Source organism: Thamnophis sirtalis, unplaced genomic scaffold, assembly GCF_051295495.1.
Source record: "Thamnophis sirtalis isolate CommonGarterSnake01/CBP01778 unplaced genomic scaffold, rThaSir2_p1.2 scaffold_3, whole genome shotgun sequence".
Classification (NCBI taxonomy): domain Eukaryota; kingdom Metazoa; phylum Chordata; class Lepidosauria; order Squamata; family Natricidae; genus Thamnophis; species Thamnophis sirtalis.
In genome coordinates this window covers 164,369,125-164,382,756 of record NW_028261383.1, presented here as the reverse complement: position 1 = coordinate 164,382,756, position 13,632 = coordinate 164,369,125, and the positions used below count along the sequence as shown (strand labels likewise).

Sequence of the window (13,632 nt, the reverse complement as noted above, 5' to 3'; positions counted from 1 at the left end):
GCAGAAGTGAAAAAAAAGAAACATAGGTAATATTAGTTTTGTAACCTATGGAATAATGAGTGGGAATTGTTATTTCAAAGAAATTTAATGTGGCATTTGACATATACCACATATTTTTATCAGATTCCTTTGAGAACATATAACCAATCCTTTGACAGCATACAACCAGAGTCAGTTATAATCACCCTGTTGTAGGGAATTTGGGTTTGTCCTCTTATTGCTATATTTTGCTCTGAGATTCATAGTACTGCTAAGCTAATAAATAATTTTTTCTAGCTGTTTTCCTAATAATTGAGATCTATTGAAGTATCAAGAATTATGAATAATAGATCATCACCACCATCATGAAAGCCTACAAGCATTATTTTGCCTAACTTGCTACAGTGATTATTTCTAATTAATATGGGTCCTGTTGTTTTCTGCAACATGAGTGTGTAATAACCCTGTTTAATTAAATAGAATTTAAAAAAGAAATGTTGCCTAATTTCTTGTAGTTCTTTCTATTGTGATATATTTTCATGCAATTGTCAAAACATTTTCTTTCTTAAACCTAATACAATGTTACTTCATCCGTTCTTAAATATTATTTTCCTAACTTAAAACATGTGTTGCTGAAAATCTAAAATCTGTTGAAATTGATACTAGGCTCCTCTTTTCTTTTAAATTTAATACTGTAAAGAAGGGGGGAAAAACTTTACCTGCTGATTTTTCCATACTAGACATCTGTTCCAAGAGCAAGAACAAGTTGGCTTTTTAATTTTGTTTTTATCTCTTCTCAGGCTAGTTAAGAACCTTTTTGTTTTCTTTTTTGATAAAAAAAATTTTTTTGTTTCTGGTTGGATTATTTACAAATGAAAGACTTCTGTTACTGAATTTGAATAGCATCTTAATCTTGTAACTTGAGCACATATGGCACTGTGTTTAGCTTTAGAAAGCTGCTAATCTGGATTTAACTTCAAACAATGAATTGACCATGTGCCCTTAGCCCAGCTCCTATTCTCTGAGGTCTCAACCCCAACCTGCATATGGTATGCAGGATCTACTTTACAGGGAGGATACAGCATTGTAATTAAATATGCAGAATTTTAATATTGGAAAACAGTTGCTTTTAGTTGAAAGAGCTTCTCTACCTCAGTATATATTGTTTTAGTCTTGCAACAGTCCTGCAAGGTAGGAACAGGTAATCTTGTTAGTTCTGAGGGCCATGTCAGCTGCCAGATCAGGCCACAAAATGTGTGCAATTTCAGATAATACACATGCACAAATATTCCTTGTATGTAGAAAGACATACCTGAGTTGTCAATCTACCTTGCAATAAATTAGTTTCTACATTTTGAAGTGGGAGTGGGGCAGTCATAAGATACTTAATGTCATTTTCCTGATCATAGTGTCTTCCAGGTATTGGGAACTTCAGTTCTCACCATCCTTCAGAGTATTGTGTTAGAAAAAGCTGTCATTATTTGTGGTACTGGAAGGAGACTTCCCTTGTTCATAATTTAGTTTTTTTTTAACTATTTCCTGTTGTTCCTTTCCAACACTAAGTTTCTGCACTTTAGCTTGCCAGGACAAATTCAAAAATGTAGACAGGTCTTCCCTCATTCAATTGTGACTTTCGTTTGGGAAAGTTCTCCTTCTACCTGTGGCCTTGGAACCACACCCTGAAAATGTTTCCTGGGGATTCAGGTAGGAAGTGGTTAATAAGAAAGAGTAAAGGAGGAACATTGTCTTTCTTTTATGTAGTACAGAGATACTGTGGGAAGAAGCCTCTCATTTCATCACTCCTACAAAAGGAATGTGGAAAAGCTGCATCGGCTGTCATTCTTGTGTGTGTGTAACCCAAATGGCTCATCCATTCTCTACAGATAGGGGACGTGTCCTGGCATTTCCACATCTAGTTCTCAGATGAAATTGAGAGTAAGAATGGCAGGTAGCAGCTGGACACATTCTGATCTCTAAAGGTACAACATTTCAAAGAGAAAGTGAGCAAGAGATTATCTTTTTGGGAAAGAGAGGCAACCTTCTCCAGAAGTAAGGTCACATTCTAGATAGAAACACTTTTGTTCAAAAAACCTTTTGGGAGAACTCTGTAAAGAACCATTTCCTCTCTTTTCGAGGAATCACATTTTTCTCTCTACAGAAAATGCAAGGCTTGTTTTTGAGCTAAGAATGAATTTCTGGACATTTTAATGGAAACCATCATGTTCGTCGTCTTTTAATGCTTGGAGACTGAAGAGATCTGTTCCTCGACCTATCTAGATCGCTGCCCTCCTGAACTTCACTTGAACGATGAAGATTGTTCAGCTGCCCTTAATGGACTCTGACTTGTCAGAGGAATTGTTCGGTTTTTATAAAAGTACAGGAATATCTTTCTGGAAACTGAGAATAATGCACCAAGGAAAAGCATAAAGACCTGGAGGCTTGAGAGTTAATTGGGTTCATGTGCTACATTAGATTCTGGAGTTGATAGATTATCCTGGTAAAGAACAGAATGTGTAATTTGCTAGCAATGTGGAACAACAGTGCTGAATATAACCTGTAACCAGGGTCCGAGGATGGAGCCTAATGACTTCAGATACACTTGCAATGGCAAGCAATCAGCACTAGATATTCAATCCTTAGCCAATAATCCAGAACTCCTGAGTCATATTTGGGCCACTGCAGAAGGGCTGGTTGGTAGTAAATTCTGCTCTAACAGGCTCCTTCAAGTCAACAAGAATCTACGAGACATAGATAAAAAGTTCCAGTGTTTCCGGGAACATTTACAGCAAGATTGTAAGTACTGGAAGTTTTTTAATTACTGGTGGTGTTTTGTCAATTTCACCTTGTGCATTATTTATTATTAAACAAAGTTATTTAGCTGCCCAACTCCTACCCAGTGGCTCTGGGCGGAGTGCAATATTAAAAATCTACATCTAAAAATTCACATGGCTGCGACAACAAAATCAGACAAGCCATTTAATTGGCTCCATATGGAGTCCCCAAGCCTGCTGACAAAACCATGGCTTCAAGGCCTTTTTAGAGAAGAAACAAGTTGAGGCCAATTTTATCTCTGAGGGAATGATTTCTATTATTCTATTATTTATTAAACACATTTAATTAAATATCCTCTAGGAGTCAGAGGAGACTACTATCCATGAGAACCCCATGATTTAGGATGCCAGTTTAATCATTTATTTCAAATTCTGTATTTTGTTTGAACTACAGTTCTTTTTGGTTCCCATTGCCTGAGTAGATTGTTTACATAAAATTGCAAAAAAGCTTGTTCTTTATTATCCCCAATATCTAGCACTGTAGCCATCACCCTTGTAAGCAAATTGTGTTTTAGTATAACGTAATATTAGAAGTTTTAATATATTTGTTAAAATGCAGGAAAGATGTCAGACCTAAGTTATTTGTTTGTAATTGCATGTAATGAATTGTTTTACATATACAGTGTAGCTGGCTGGCCCCATCTTGTTTCTGGGTTAAATAAAGACTCTTAAGTTATCCCATTAAAACCGAATGAGTTTAAGAGGTGAACACTTAATGACCACAAGCTGAATGAAATCCATGGGCTTAAATGTGCTTAGTTTTGTATTGATGTAGCCAATTAATGTTGAAACTCCCACTGCACTATTCACTAAATTACTAGTCTATGAATGCAACAATAATAGCCTTTCATATTTTTACAGATTTTTATATTTCAGATATTTTTGTATCTCTGTAATAAACAAAAATATTGTGAAGATTTTTCTGACCTTGCTTTTTTCTTCTTTCCTCTTCCTGAAGTAGTGCTTCTCTCTCTCTCTCTCTCTCTCTCTCTCTCTCTCTCTCTCTCTCTCTCTCTCTCTCTCTCTCTCTCCCTCCCTCCCTCCCTCCCTCCCTCCCTCCCTCCCTCCCTCCCTCTCTCTCTCTCTCTCTCTCTCTCTCTGTGTTCCAAGGTATTTTGGAGGGATTCTTGGCTAACAGGTGGGATAAAGGTGGATTGATGCAGAATTCTGTATCTTCTGTTTGAAAATTTAAAGTTGATGTGGAGGACAGTATGGATCTGTAATAGAATAGTTGTATGGTATTATAATCAGTAGATTGTTGCATAGTTCTGCATAGCTCCCTTTACAAAGCAGTATAATTAGCAAAGGTAAAGGTTCCACTTGCACATATGTGCTAGTCATTCCCATCTCTAGGGGGCGGTGCTCATCTCCATTTCAAAGCCGAAGAGCCAGTACTGTCCAAAGACGTCATGTGGCCGGCATGACTAAACGCCGAAGGAGCACGGAACACTGTTACCTTCCCACCAAAGTGGTCCCTATTTTTCTACTTCCATTTTTACATGTTTTCGAACTGCTAGTTTGGCAGAAGCTGGGACAAGTCACGGGAGCTCACTCCGTTATGCGGCACTAGGGATTCGAACCGCTGAACTGCCGACCTTTCTGATTGGCAAGCTCAACATCTTAGCCACTGAGCCACTGCAAATTTTGGGGCATCCAAAATTACATGGCAGCTACAGAAAGTTAAATTGTTATTCAAATGGTTGAATTACCCACATGTTTATTTGTTTTAAAAGAGCCATCTTAAATCTGTTCCTTAATCTGTCATTTGTAGTTCAACCTTGGGCTGTTTTAGTTTAGCAAGTACTCATGATCCTTCCAGGTTTTTCAAATATATATTATTTTTGAGGTTATGGGCAATATAGAAAAATAGAATGAAATGAAATGGAATATTCTTTATTGGCCAAGTGTAATTGTACACCCAAGGAATTTGTCTTTGGTACATAAGCTCCATACATACATATACATATACATATACATATACATATACATATACATATACATATACATATACATATACATATACATATACATATACATATACATATACATATACATATACATATACATATACATATACATATACATATACATATACATATACATATACATATACATATACATATACATATACATATACATATACATATACATATACATATATATATATATACACACATATATATATACGCAACAAAGTGATAAATCGTAAATCATAAGATACAATCATAATATCCTATCAAGAAGGTGATACTCATAAGATACCAGTAACATCTATGGGGTGCCATGTTATAAATAGCTGTGATATAATCCTATCATCCCACAAGGGAACAGAGGAGCTACAGTATTTGCAACCTATGTTGGCATTTCCTGGCTTTTTCCCTCATGGAAATACTGCTTTCATATAAAAGAGAATCTTTTTCTTTCTTATTTGACAGATTAATTTGAATTCTTCACTAGCAGTGGGTTTACATATCAAAGAATAAGAGGCACCAGATCTAATTGGTGAGGCACAAGCAGACATGGTTTTATATTTATATGGGATGAGTAGTTGACTTCACCCCAGACATTAGATTATTGCAGCTAGGACTGGCATTCTAGGCTTGTTGACGTGGCCTTTACACACACATAAGCAAGTGTGAACATAAAAAGGTGTGGAGCAGCTGCCTGTTTCCCCCCCCCCTTCATTATACATTCTCATTCACAACCTTGCTCGGCTGCTGGGCTAGTTCTATACCAGGCAAGGAGCCACATACCTCCAACCACTATTGCTATTGCTATCTTATTTTGTCACGCCTTTAATACGTGTATCAATTATTATAAAATAATTATTTCATAACACAAGGCAGTGAACATACCTGATACTCCTTCCTCTTCCTGTCATCCCTACAACAATAATTACAAGCCTCTAGTAGCAGAGAAAGCCACAAGTGTGCAAAGGTGGAGATGGAGGGGGGAGTAAGTGTATAGTAGCAACATCCATTAAGGGAGGAGTTTCTACCTGGCCTTAAGGTTTTTCCATACTGAAGCCTTCAAGTCCTTGTTTTTCATGATAAATAGGCTGGAAATCAATCCCTTTCTGGATTTCAACCCCTTGATTTCAGCCACAATGATAGCAACAGCACTTAGACTTATACATCGCTCCATGATCGAATAATCTTCGCAAAGCATGTTTATCAGGGATCCAGTTAATGGAAACTTTCTTGGTTTACACCCCCCCCCCCCCCAAAAAAAAAATCAACGAAAAGAAACCTTGTTTTGCCATTTTTCCTGTCCCTTGCCCCGTCTATAATAGTACTACAGTTACAAAGTAGGAGTTTCAGACATCAGCATCAGGACGTTAGAAAAGAGTCAAAATGGCCACCATGGCTGGATGCTTGTTTTAGAACATGGTTGTAAAAAGTTGTTGCAAGCAGAGAGCCAGATTTTTTTTTTAAAAAAAAACCCTCTCTTTGGTAGAATGGTAAACTAGGGAAGTATAAAAATCATAATTTCCCAAGACTAAATGAGGATACAGATGGGGGCTGAAGCACAAAACTGTACTTGGCATCACAATTTTCTGCTTTAGCCGAAAGCCATTTCTTTCTGCTAATGCTAAAGGAGAGGCAACTCCATCCTGTAGCTTGCCTAACAGCCAGGAGCTTTTTGAGTTTTGTAGGTTGCTCTGGGACGGAAAAAAAAAAGAGGCCTGTTATTTGCATAAATATAAAGCATGTGAGAAAGGATCACCAGATGGCGCCCAGGAACCAAGAACTGCTCCAAATCAGTTTTTTTTTTCAGCATCTCCCCTTACATCCTGTCTCTTCTTACCTTTTGATCCAATGATCCAGCAATCCGTCTTTTTTTAACTGGCAATGTAAATTGCACTAGTGGTATTTTAAATAACGGCAAAAATGAACTTTCATAGTACATTATTTCACTGACAGTTTTGTTTTAATGCTGGCAAACGTCAAGTAGAAGCTAAGTTAAAGAACCAGGGGAAAATAAGTATTTCTTCAGTGGTTCTGTCAGAAATATTTGGTGATAATGCAAAAAAATGGATCTAGTGAAAATTATGTGAAATGGCATATCAGCAAGTATCATTTATATGTGCAATACAATATGTGTAAAACACAAATACAGACAAAACAGGATATAATTCATCCTTCGTTACAAAATAAGGTAGTATTTTAAATCAGGGAGAGAGAGTGCCCTCCAGAAGCTTTCCATTAAAATCATCAATCTTTTGACCAGCAGAAACGGATGGATACTGAAGTCCAATAATCCAGAAGTTACAAAGTTATCAATCCTTACCGTAAATGGTAGAAGTTCAAATCCATATACAGTATTATGATATCATTTCATTGAAGATAAAGCAATTTATTTAGAAGACATGAGGGGGCACAATTCCACATTTTAAGCTGTACTTGGGCACTTAATTGTAATACAAAATTATATTGGCAAAGTAAGATACAGAAGGGATAGACTAGCTTGCCAGCTTTAGTTGCACTGTATTGCCTGTAGCCTTTCCTGCTGAATTGTAAGGGCACATTACTGATCACTATGGATACATTTTAGCCAATCCCAGGCCAGTTTTATCTCAAACATTCTTATGCAAGCCAAGATACTGTTGCTTACATTCCACCAAGTAGAAAGTACATGCAGCATTAGGTGAGGAAACCTTGTTTCAGAAAATACTATAAAGACTATAATCTACCTCCTCTGAGGGAGATGGGAAGTTAAGTGTGAAAAACAAATAAACAAATAATTGAGCTAGAACATTGTGCCCAGGACTTTGCATCAACATAGAGAGGCGTGTGCAGCCTATTATAAGAGGTGGCATTTGTTTTAGGTCTCTACTCAGATACTTGATTTTATTTATACCCATCTCTTTGTGCAAGGAGCATGAAGTAACAGGAGTAGTTTCACAGCCTCATTTCTCTCAGATACAGTAATAGGCTGAGAAAAGCATGATTATTTCAAGACTACTTCATTTGGCCTTGGTGACCGAGGGACTGTCCCCCTAGGCAATTAAGCAGCCTCTTTTTCTGCCATGTCTTCATGACACTGCATTATCTCACACCCAGACCATATGCATTCAGGGGTTAAAATAAGCAGCCAATAGCTTTGCTGTGGATACACTCTGATAGGTTTCACCAACCACTCAGTGGTGGGTTTCAAAGATTGTTCGAACCTACTCTGTGGGTGTGGCCTCCTTTGTGGGAGTGGCTTGCTGCCCATATGATCGGATGGGAGTGGCTTGTTGCCCATGTGACCAGATATGAAGATGCCGACGACACTTGTCAGAACCACTTTAAATTACCTCACACACAGCACTGGCATGCATATATGATATGATTAAAACTTGTTTTTTAAAAGGCATCTTTAGTTTGTGTTAAAACAACTTCAACACACGCGATGTTCTGATTGCACCACAAATGCAGTAGTCATCCTTACCTTTCACAGAGGCACTGAGTTTTATAAATATGAGCATGATAGTGTAGAACAATCATATCCAAGGACCAGTGGTGGGTTTCAAAACATTTTGGAACCTCTTCTGTAGGTGTGGCCTGCTTTCCGGGTCCACTGGTGGAACCTCCGGTTCGGTAGATTTGACGAACCGGTTCTACCGAATAAGTGCGAACTGGTAGGAACCCACTTCTGCAACCACTCTACTGGTGGCTCTGTTAAATGAACCAATCTGACACCTATCAGCATCTTTAGATTGGGGTGGATTTCTTCATTCCCTGGGCACTGCTCTCAAGGACACTTCTGTTATGGGAATGGGACAGACAGGGTTTTTCAAACTGGGCTGATTCTGGTTTGGAGATCTGGATCAGCCCACCCAAATAGTAGATGATCAACCATGGCTTCAGAAAATCTATGCAGTGAAGGAGGAAGGAGAGAACTGCCATTTTGTTTGGCACTTCATGGCACACAATACTCTACACCCACAACAAGCAATTGTTATCCTGGCTGCTTTTGATTATAGGCTCAAGCTCAGCACTCTTCCTGGGTTCACAAGCAGCCCAAAGAACAAAGAGGCCAGGGTGGGGATGATGTGAGCCAGAAGGAGTCTTCCACTATACTGTGCATACACCATGGGCATATGAGAGCTGAGAGAAACGCAAGGATTGTACAGGGCAGCAGGATTCCTGCTACATTATACAACCTTCCTACATGTTTGCCAAGTTATTTTTAAGCACAAGTAAAATTAGCCACACTAACAGGTGATGACTGCACGATACAACAGAGGAGCTCTTTCATCCCACTCTTTCCCCTCCCACTATGCAAGACTTTCCCCTGTTAGTTGGATAAAATCCAGCGTGACCCGTCAAAACCGCTGTAGACAAAAGCGCGCTCGACAAAAGCGCGTACCTGACGTCATCAGCAGCGCGACGAAAAAAATTAAAAATAAATCAAATTGAAATTAAAATAAAATTAAAGCAAGCCAATTCACATAAAGGTAAGGATTAGGTTTAGGGTTAGGGTTAGGGTTAGCGTTAGGGTTAGGTTAAGGGTTAGGGTTAGGTTTAGGGTTACGTTAAGCGTTAGGGTTAGGTTTAGCGTTAGGTTAAGGGTTAGGTTAAGGGTTAGGTTTAGGGTTAGGTTTAGGGTTAGGTTTGGGGGGGTTAGGGTAAGGTTTTCGCTTTAATTTTAAATTTACCGCTCACAGCGCGATGTTTTCGTCGCACTGTGATGACGTCACCTACGTGCTTTCGTCGAGTGCGCTTTTGTCTACCGCGGTTTTGTGGTGGAACCGCCACAGGCATACTGCCATTAAATACAGAGCTTGTTAAGGAAAGAGGTGGGTGAATACCCTCAAAGATGTTTTCCTCAAACCAAACCCCATCAGCCTGGGAAAACATACTGCCATCACTGTCTTTAATGCAGGGTAGACCTGGGACCCAGAAGAAGATGACTTTTGATATCTGGATTTGGTTCCACCACAAAACCGCTCATCTTCTTCTGGGTCCCAGGTCTACCCTGCATTAAAGACAGTGATGGCAGTATGTTTTCCCAGGCTGATGGGGTTTGGTTTGAGGAAAACACCTTTGAGGGTATCCACCCACCTCTTTCCTTAACAAGCTCTGTATTTAATGGCAGTATGCCTGTGGCAAGATAGAAGCTGGCAATGGGGACAAAGCGTTTTATGCCAGTATAGTTTTTTATTGGTTCAAGGATGAGTTGGTAGCCATTTAAATGAGTTTTAATATTTCATATTAAATATTAAAATCTGTCTCTAGGGATTAACAACCCATATGATTTTATATATGATCACAACCTCGGTGAAATATTAATGATGTAAACCAATAGGGTTTCATATTTGGCAACCGAAGTGCATGAAAGGAGTTTGTCAGAGCAAACACAAACATATAGCTTTATTATTTAATAAGCACAGTTGAAAGCATTATTACACATACATAGTAAACAGGAGGGAACATACCCTTGTTTCTTTGGGAAATGGATTGCTAAGACTTTATGGAAAAAACAACTCAGCAACCAGAGTCCCGGAGATATATCAGAGGCAGCCCAGGGGCAATCAATGCATTATCAGTCTGTAACCAGAGTTCAGCCAAGAGATCCCCAGAAGGACTAGAACTTTTAAGCCAATGTAGAATCCTGGAAGAAACACTTGTTATTGTGATGTCACTCTACACTTTGCTTTCTCCAATGAGCACCAGTTTTTAGTAGAATGCTCTGGAAACCCACATCACAGAAGTGGGACCTGCTACTCTTAAATCTCTGTATTAAAAGATGGGAACCAAATCAGTATTTAAATGAAATGTGCATTAAACAAAACAAATGGGGTCAGAAAATTCTCTTATCTATCTTTTGAACATATTAACAAATCTTTTCTCCCTTTGTTCTCTGAGGATTTCCTCCAAAGAAGTAGTGTAGTGACTCCGTAACTGCTTTCAGACATGCCTAGGGGAACTGAGCTTTGGAGACGCTCTAATCGCGTGAGCAACAGGCAAGCCCGCGCATGTAGTCGAACCTCTACTCGCCTGAGCGGAGGCTGTTTGCGCTTGCAAGCATGGAGCTTCGCGCGCAAACGCAGGCGCTTTCCGCTCGCCAAGCTCTATTTGTGCGAGTGGTGGGCGCGCCTGCACCTGCCGCCGGCCCCCTCCCCGCCAGTCCACCAATCTGGAAGGATTGGGGGCTGCTGCTCTGTAGTATTTCCTTCTGCCCTTCACTTATTTCCTGCCAACTGGTGGCCAAAAAAAGTTAGATAGATCTTGTCAGGAAAAAAAAAACCATCCCTTTTAACTAGTTGCTTATAGAGAGTTTTTCAAATTAGGCAGAGGTATGAGTGCCATACTAACTTTGGGTTAAGAGAATTTGAAATATCATTGGCAAGACCGACTTGGAAAGATGGTTCCTATATATATATATTGTGGCTTCAAGAATGCAGAAGTAGATGCTCAAGATCTTATTTCCTCCTCCTGACTCACTTGTCATTCAGTTAACAGTTCTTCTAATCCGGCTATGTAACCTTGGGCTTGGGCTAGTCATTTTCTCTCATCCATAGGAAGGAGACAATGGCAAGCACTTCCGAACAAAAACACCCCCCCACCCCCCAACCCTGCTTGTCCAGGTGATCTCTGACAATTGGACACAACTGAATGGAAGACGGATGGATGGATGAACAGGCAGGCAGACATTTGCCCCCTCAATCATGTGACTCTGGGTGGCCAACAAAAATTAAAAACAGGAAATAGACCAAAAAAGTTAAAACACATTGCACTGAAGACAGTGCATAAGTCAGGTCTTCAGAGTGTAATTTTAATAGCTTGTGGGAGATTCTAAACTGAAATCCTCAATATTATCCTAGAGGGCAGATTATTACACAGAATACTTTGGGAACATTTTTAAAATCTGTAAAATAACATTACAGCAGCTGTCATGACTTCAACAAATGTTGAAAGTCCTGAGAAATTTCTGCTGTTGCACCACAGAGGCACAAGTTATTGTTGTTCAGTCACTAAATTATGTCTTGACTCTTCACAGCCCCATGGACCATAGTACACCAACTACCCACTCCCCCTATCTTCCGGAGTTTACCCAATTTTATTATCATTGCATTGATGACACTATCAGAAGCAGAAGACCTGGCATTAAATTAGAGGGGTTTTTTTTAAGAAAAAAAATTTTTTAATGAACACAAACACTAAAACAAAAAACACAAAACCATCTTCCATTACAAATTGTAGAAAGTGTGATGCTCGGTCACAAAAACTTCTGTGCGTCCCTTCCACAGTCATCACCTATAATTCATATCAAATTTTTAAATCAAGTATGCAGTATTTATATACATTGCTTTCATCATACTTCAGCCTTCCTTTGATTGTAATTGTTTTTACATACTTTTATATGAAATACTCCAATGTAAAGCAAAACCACATAATGGCATTCCATTAACTCTTCCCAATATCCTACAATAAAATTACATATTTATAACTGTTGTGACTCAGCAGACGTCTTCTGTGAGTCTTTTCAGGATGCAAGATTAACTATGCAGCTGGGGCTCATTAGGGGCATATTCTGGGGATAAAAGGATGGATGGTGCCACGCCCTGGTTGCAGGAGTCAACATTGATTGATCATCGGTTGTGGTTTATGTAAGATACACTTGGAGAAGTGCTTTGTTTTCCTGTAACCCTGATTTAAGGCTACACTTGGAGAAGTGCATTGCTTGTAAGAGTTTTTGTTTGGTATTTTGTTATCTCGTTAGAGACTTTATTTATGTTATTTTTGGGCTCGCAGCCAGAAACCCCACCCCCCCAATGGGCATAATAAAATAACTTGTCTGAGCGGAAGTTACTACAGCACAAAAAGTGTACAGCAACGGTGCATAAAAGGTAGACTGCTCTCCATCTCATTATGCTTGCTAGTCTTTATGATTGTTGCAAGGAGTGCTGGATGAAATAAGCTTAAATTCTTAAGAAAGATCAATATTTAGATAAAATATATCTTTAATTGTAAAAGTTACTATGTTTCGATTGTTACTTTGTAAATTGAAATATCTAAATTCACCTTGCAGATTCAATGATTGGATTCATATATTGTGCTAAGCCATTTTTAAACCATGGTTTGTTCAATAAACAATAATTGGTTGGGTTCATATAACAGACTGAGCTATAGTTTTAAATCAAGGGTTAACCCACATAGTGCACCAAATCGAAATCAAACAAACGGCATCCTGATTGGTGTCTAATGCCCTCTAATAAGATCATGTTGAACTGAAATAATCATTTGTAGGATGATCCTTATCGTCATCATATTTGCAAATTTGCCTTGAACTTATATTTTTGTTACCCAACCATCCTTCATGTTGGAATTCAAAAGAGAAGAGACGGAGAATCTTTGGCAATTAAAAACTAGACATCAAGTTTTACAGATAATATAGCTCCATTTGATTGGCCATGCTACCTGCAAGGGCAGGGCTAATAGGTTTATATTTTCTGGTTTCTGGGGCTGGATATGTTTTTATTTCTTTGCTTTGTTTTTGAATGTGGTTAATGCATTGAACCAGTGGTGGGTTTCAAAAAATTTTGGAACATCTTCTGTAGGTGTGGCCTGCTTTCCGAGTCCACTGGTGGAACTTCTTCTAACTGGTTCGGTAGATTTGACGAACCGGTTCTACCGAATAGGTGCGAACTGGTAGGAACCCACCCCTGCATTGAACCATCTTCCAGCTTCTCTCATTGAACCACCTTTCGCCAAGAAGTTTGCAGGTTTAATGAGGGCGTAGTGCAGCATAGTAACTAAGAAGAAGACAGCTATAGACTAATCTAAAAAGGGGGGGAGGGACATAAGTGCCTGTCTGGTTAAAATGGTCTTCA

General features: G+C 38.9%; 1 protein-coding gene across 1 annotated transcript in view; it reads left to right on the top strand.

Annotated features, from left to right (window-relative positions):
• Positions 1-1,937: 1,937 nt before the first annotated feature.
• Positions 1,938-13,632, top strand: part of GMIP (GEM interacting protein) — a 78,237-nt gene continuing 66,542 nt past the window's right edge. Inside the window, exon 1 of the mRNA XM_087710687.1 lies at positions 1,938-2,772. Within this exon, the coding sequence (XP_087566813.1) occupies positions 2,553-2,772 (220 nt within the window). The 5' untranslated portion in view covers positions 1,938-2,552. The remainder of the gene's footprint in view (positions 2,773-13,632) is intronic.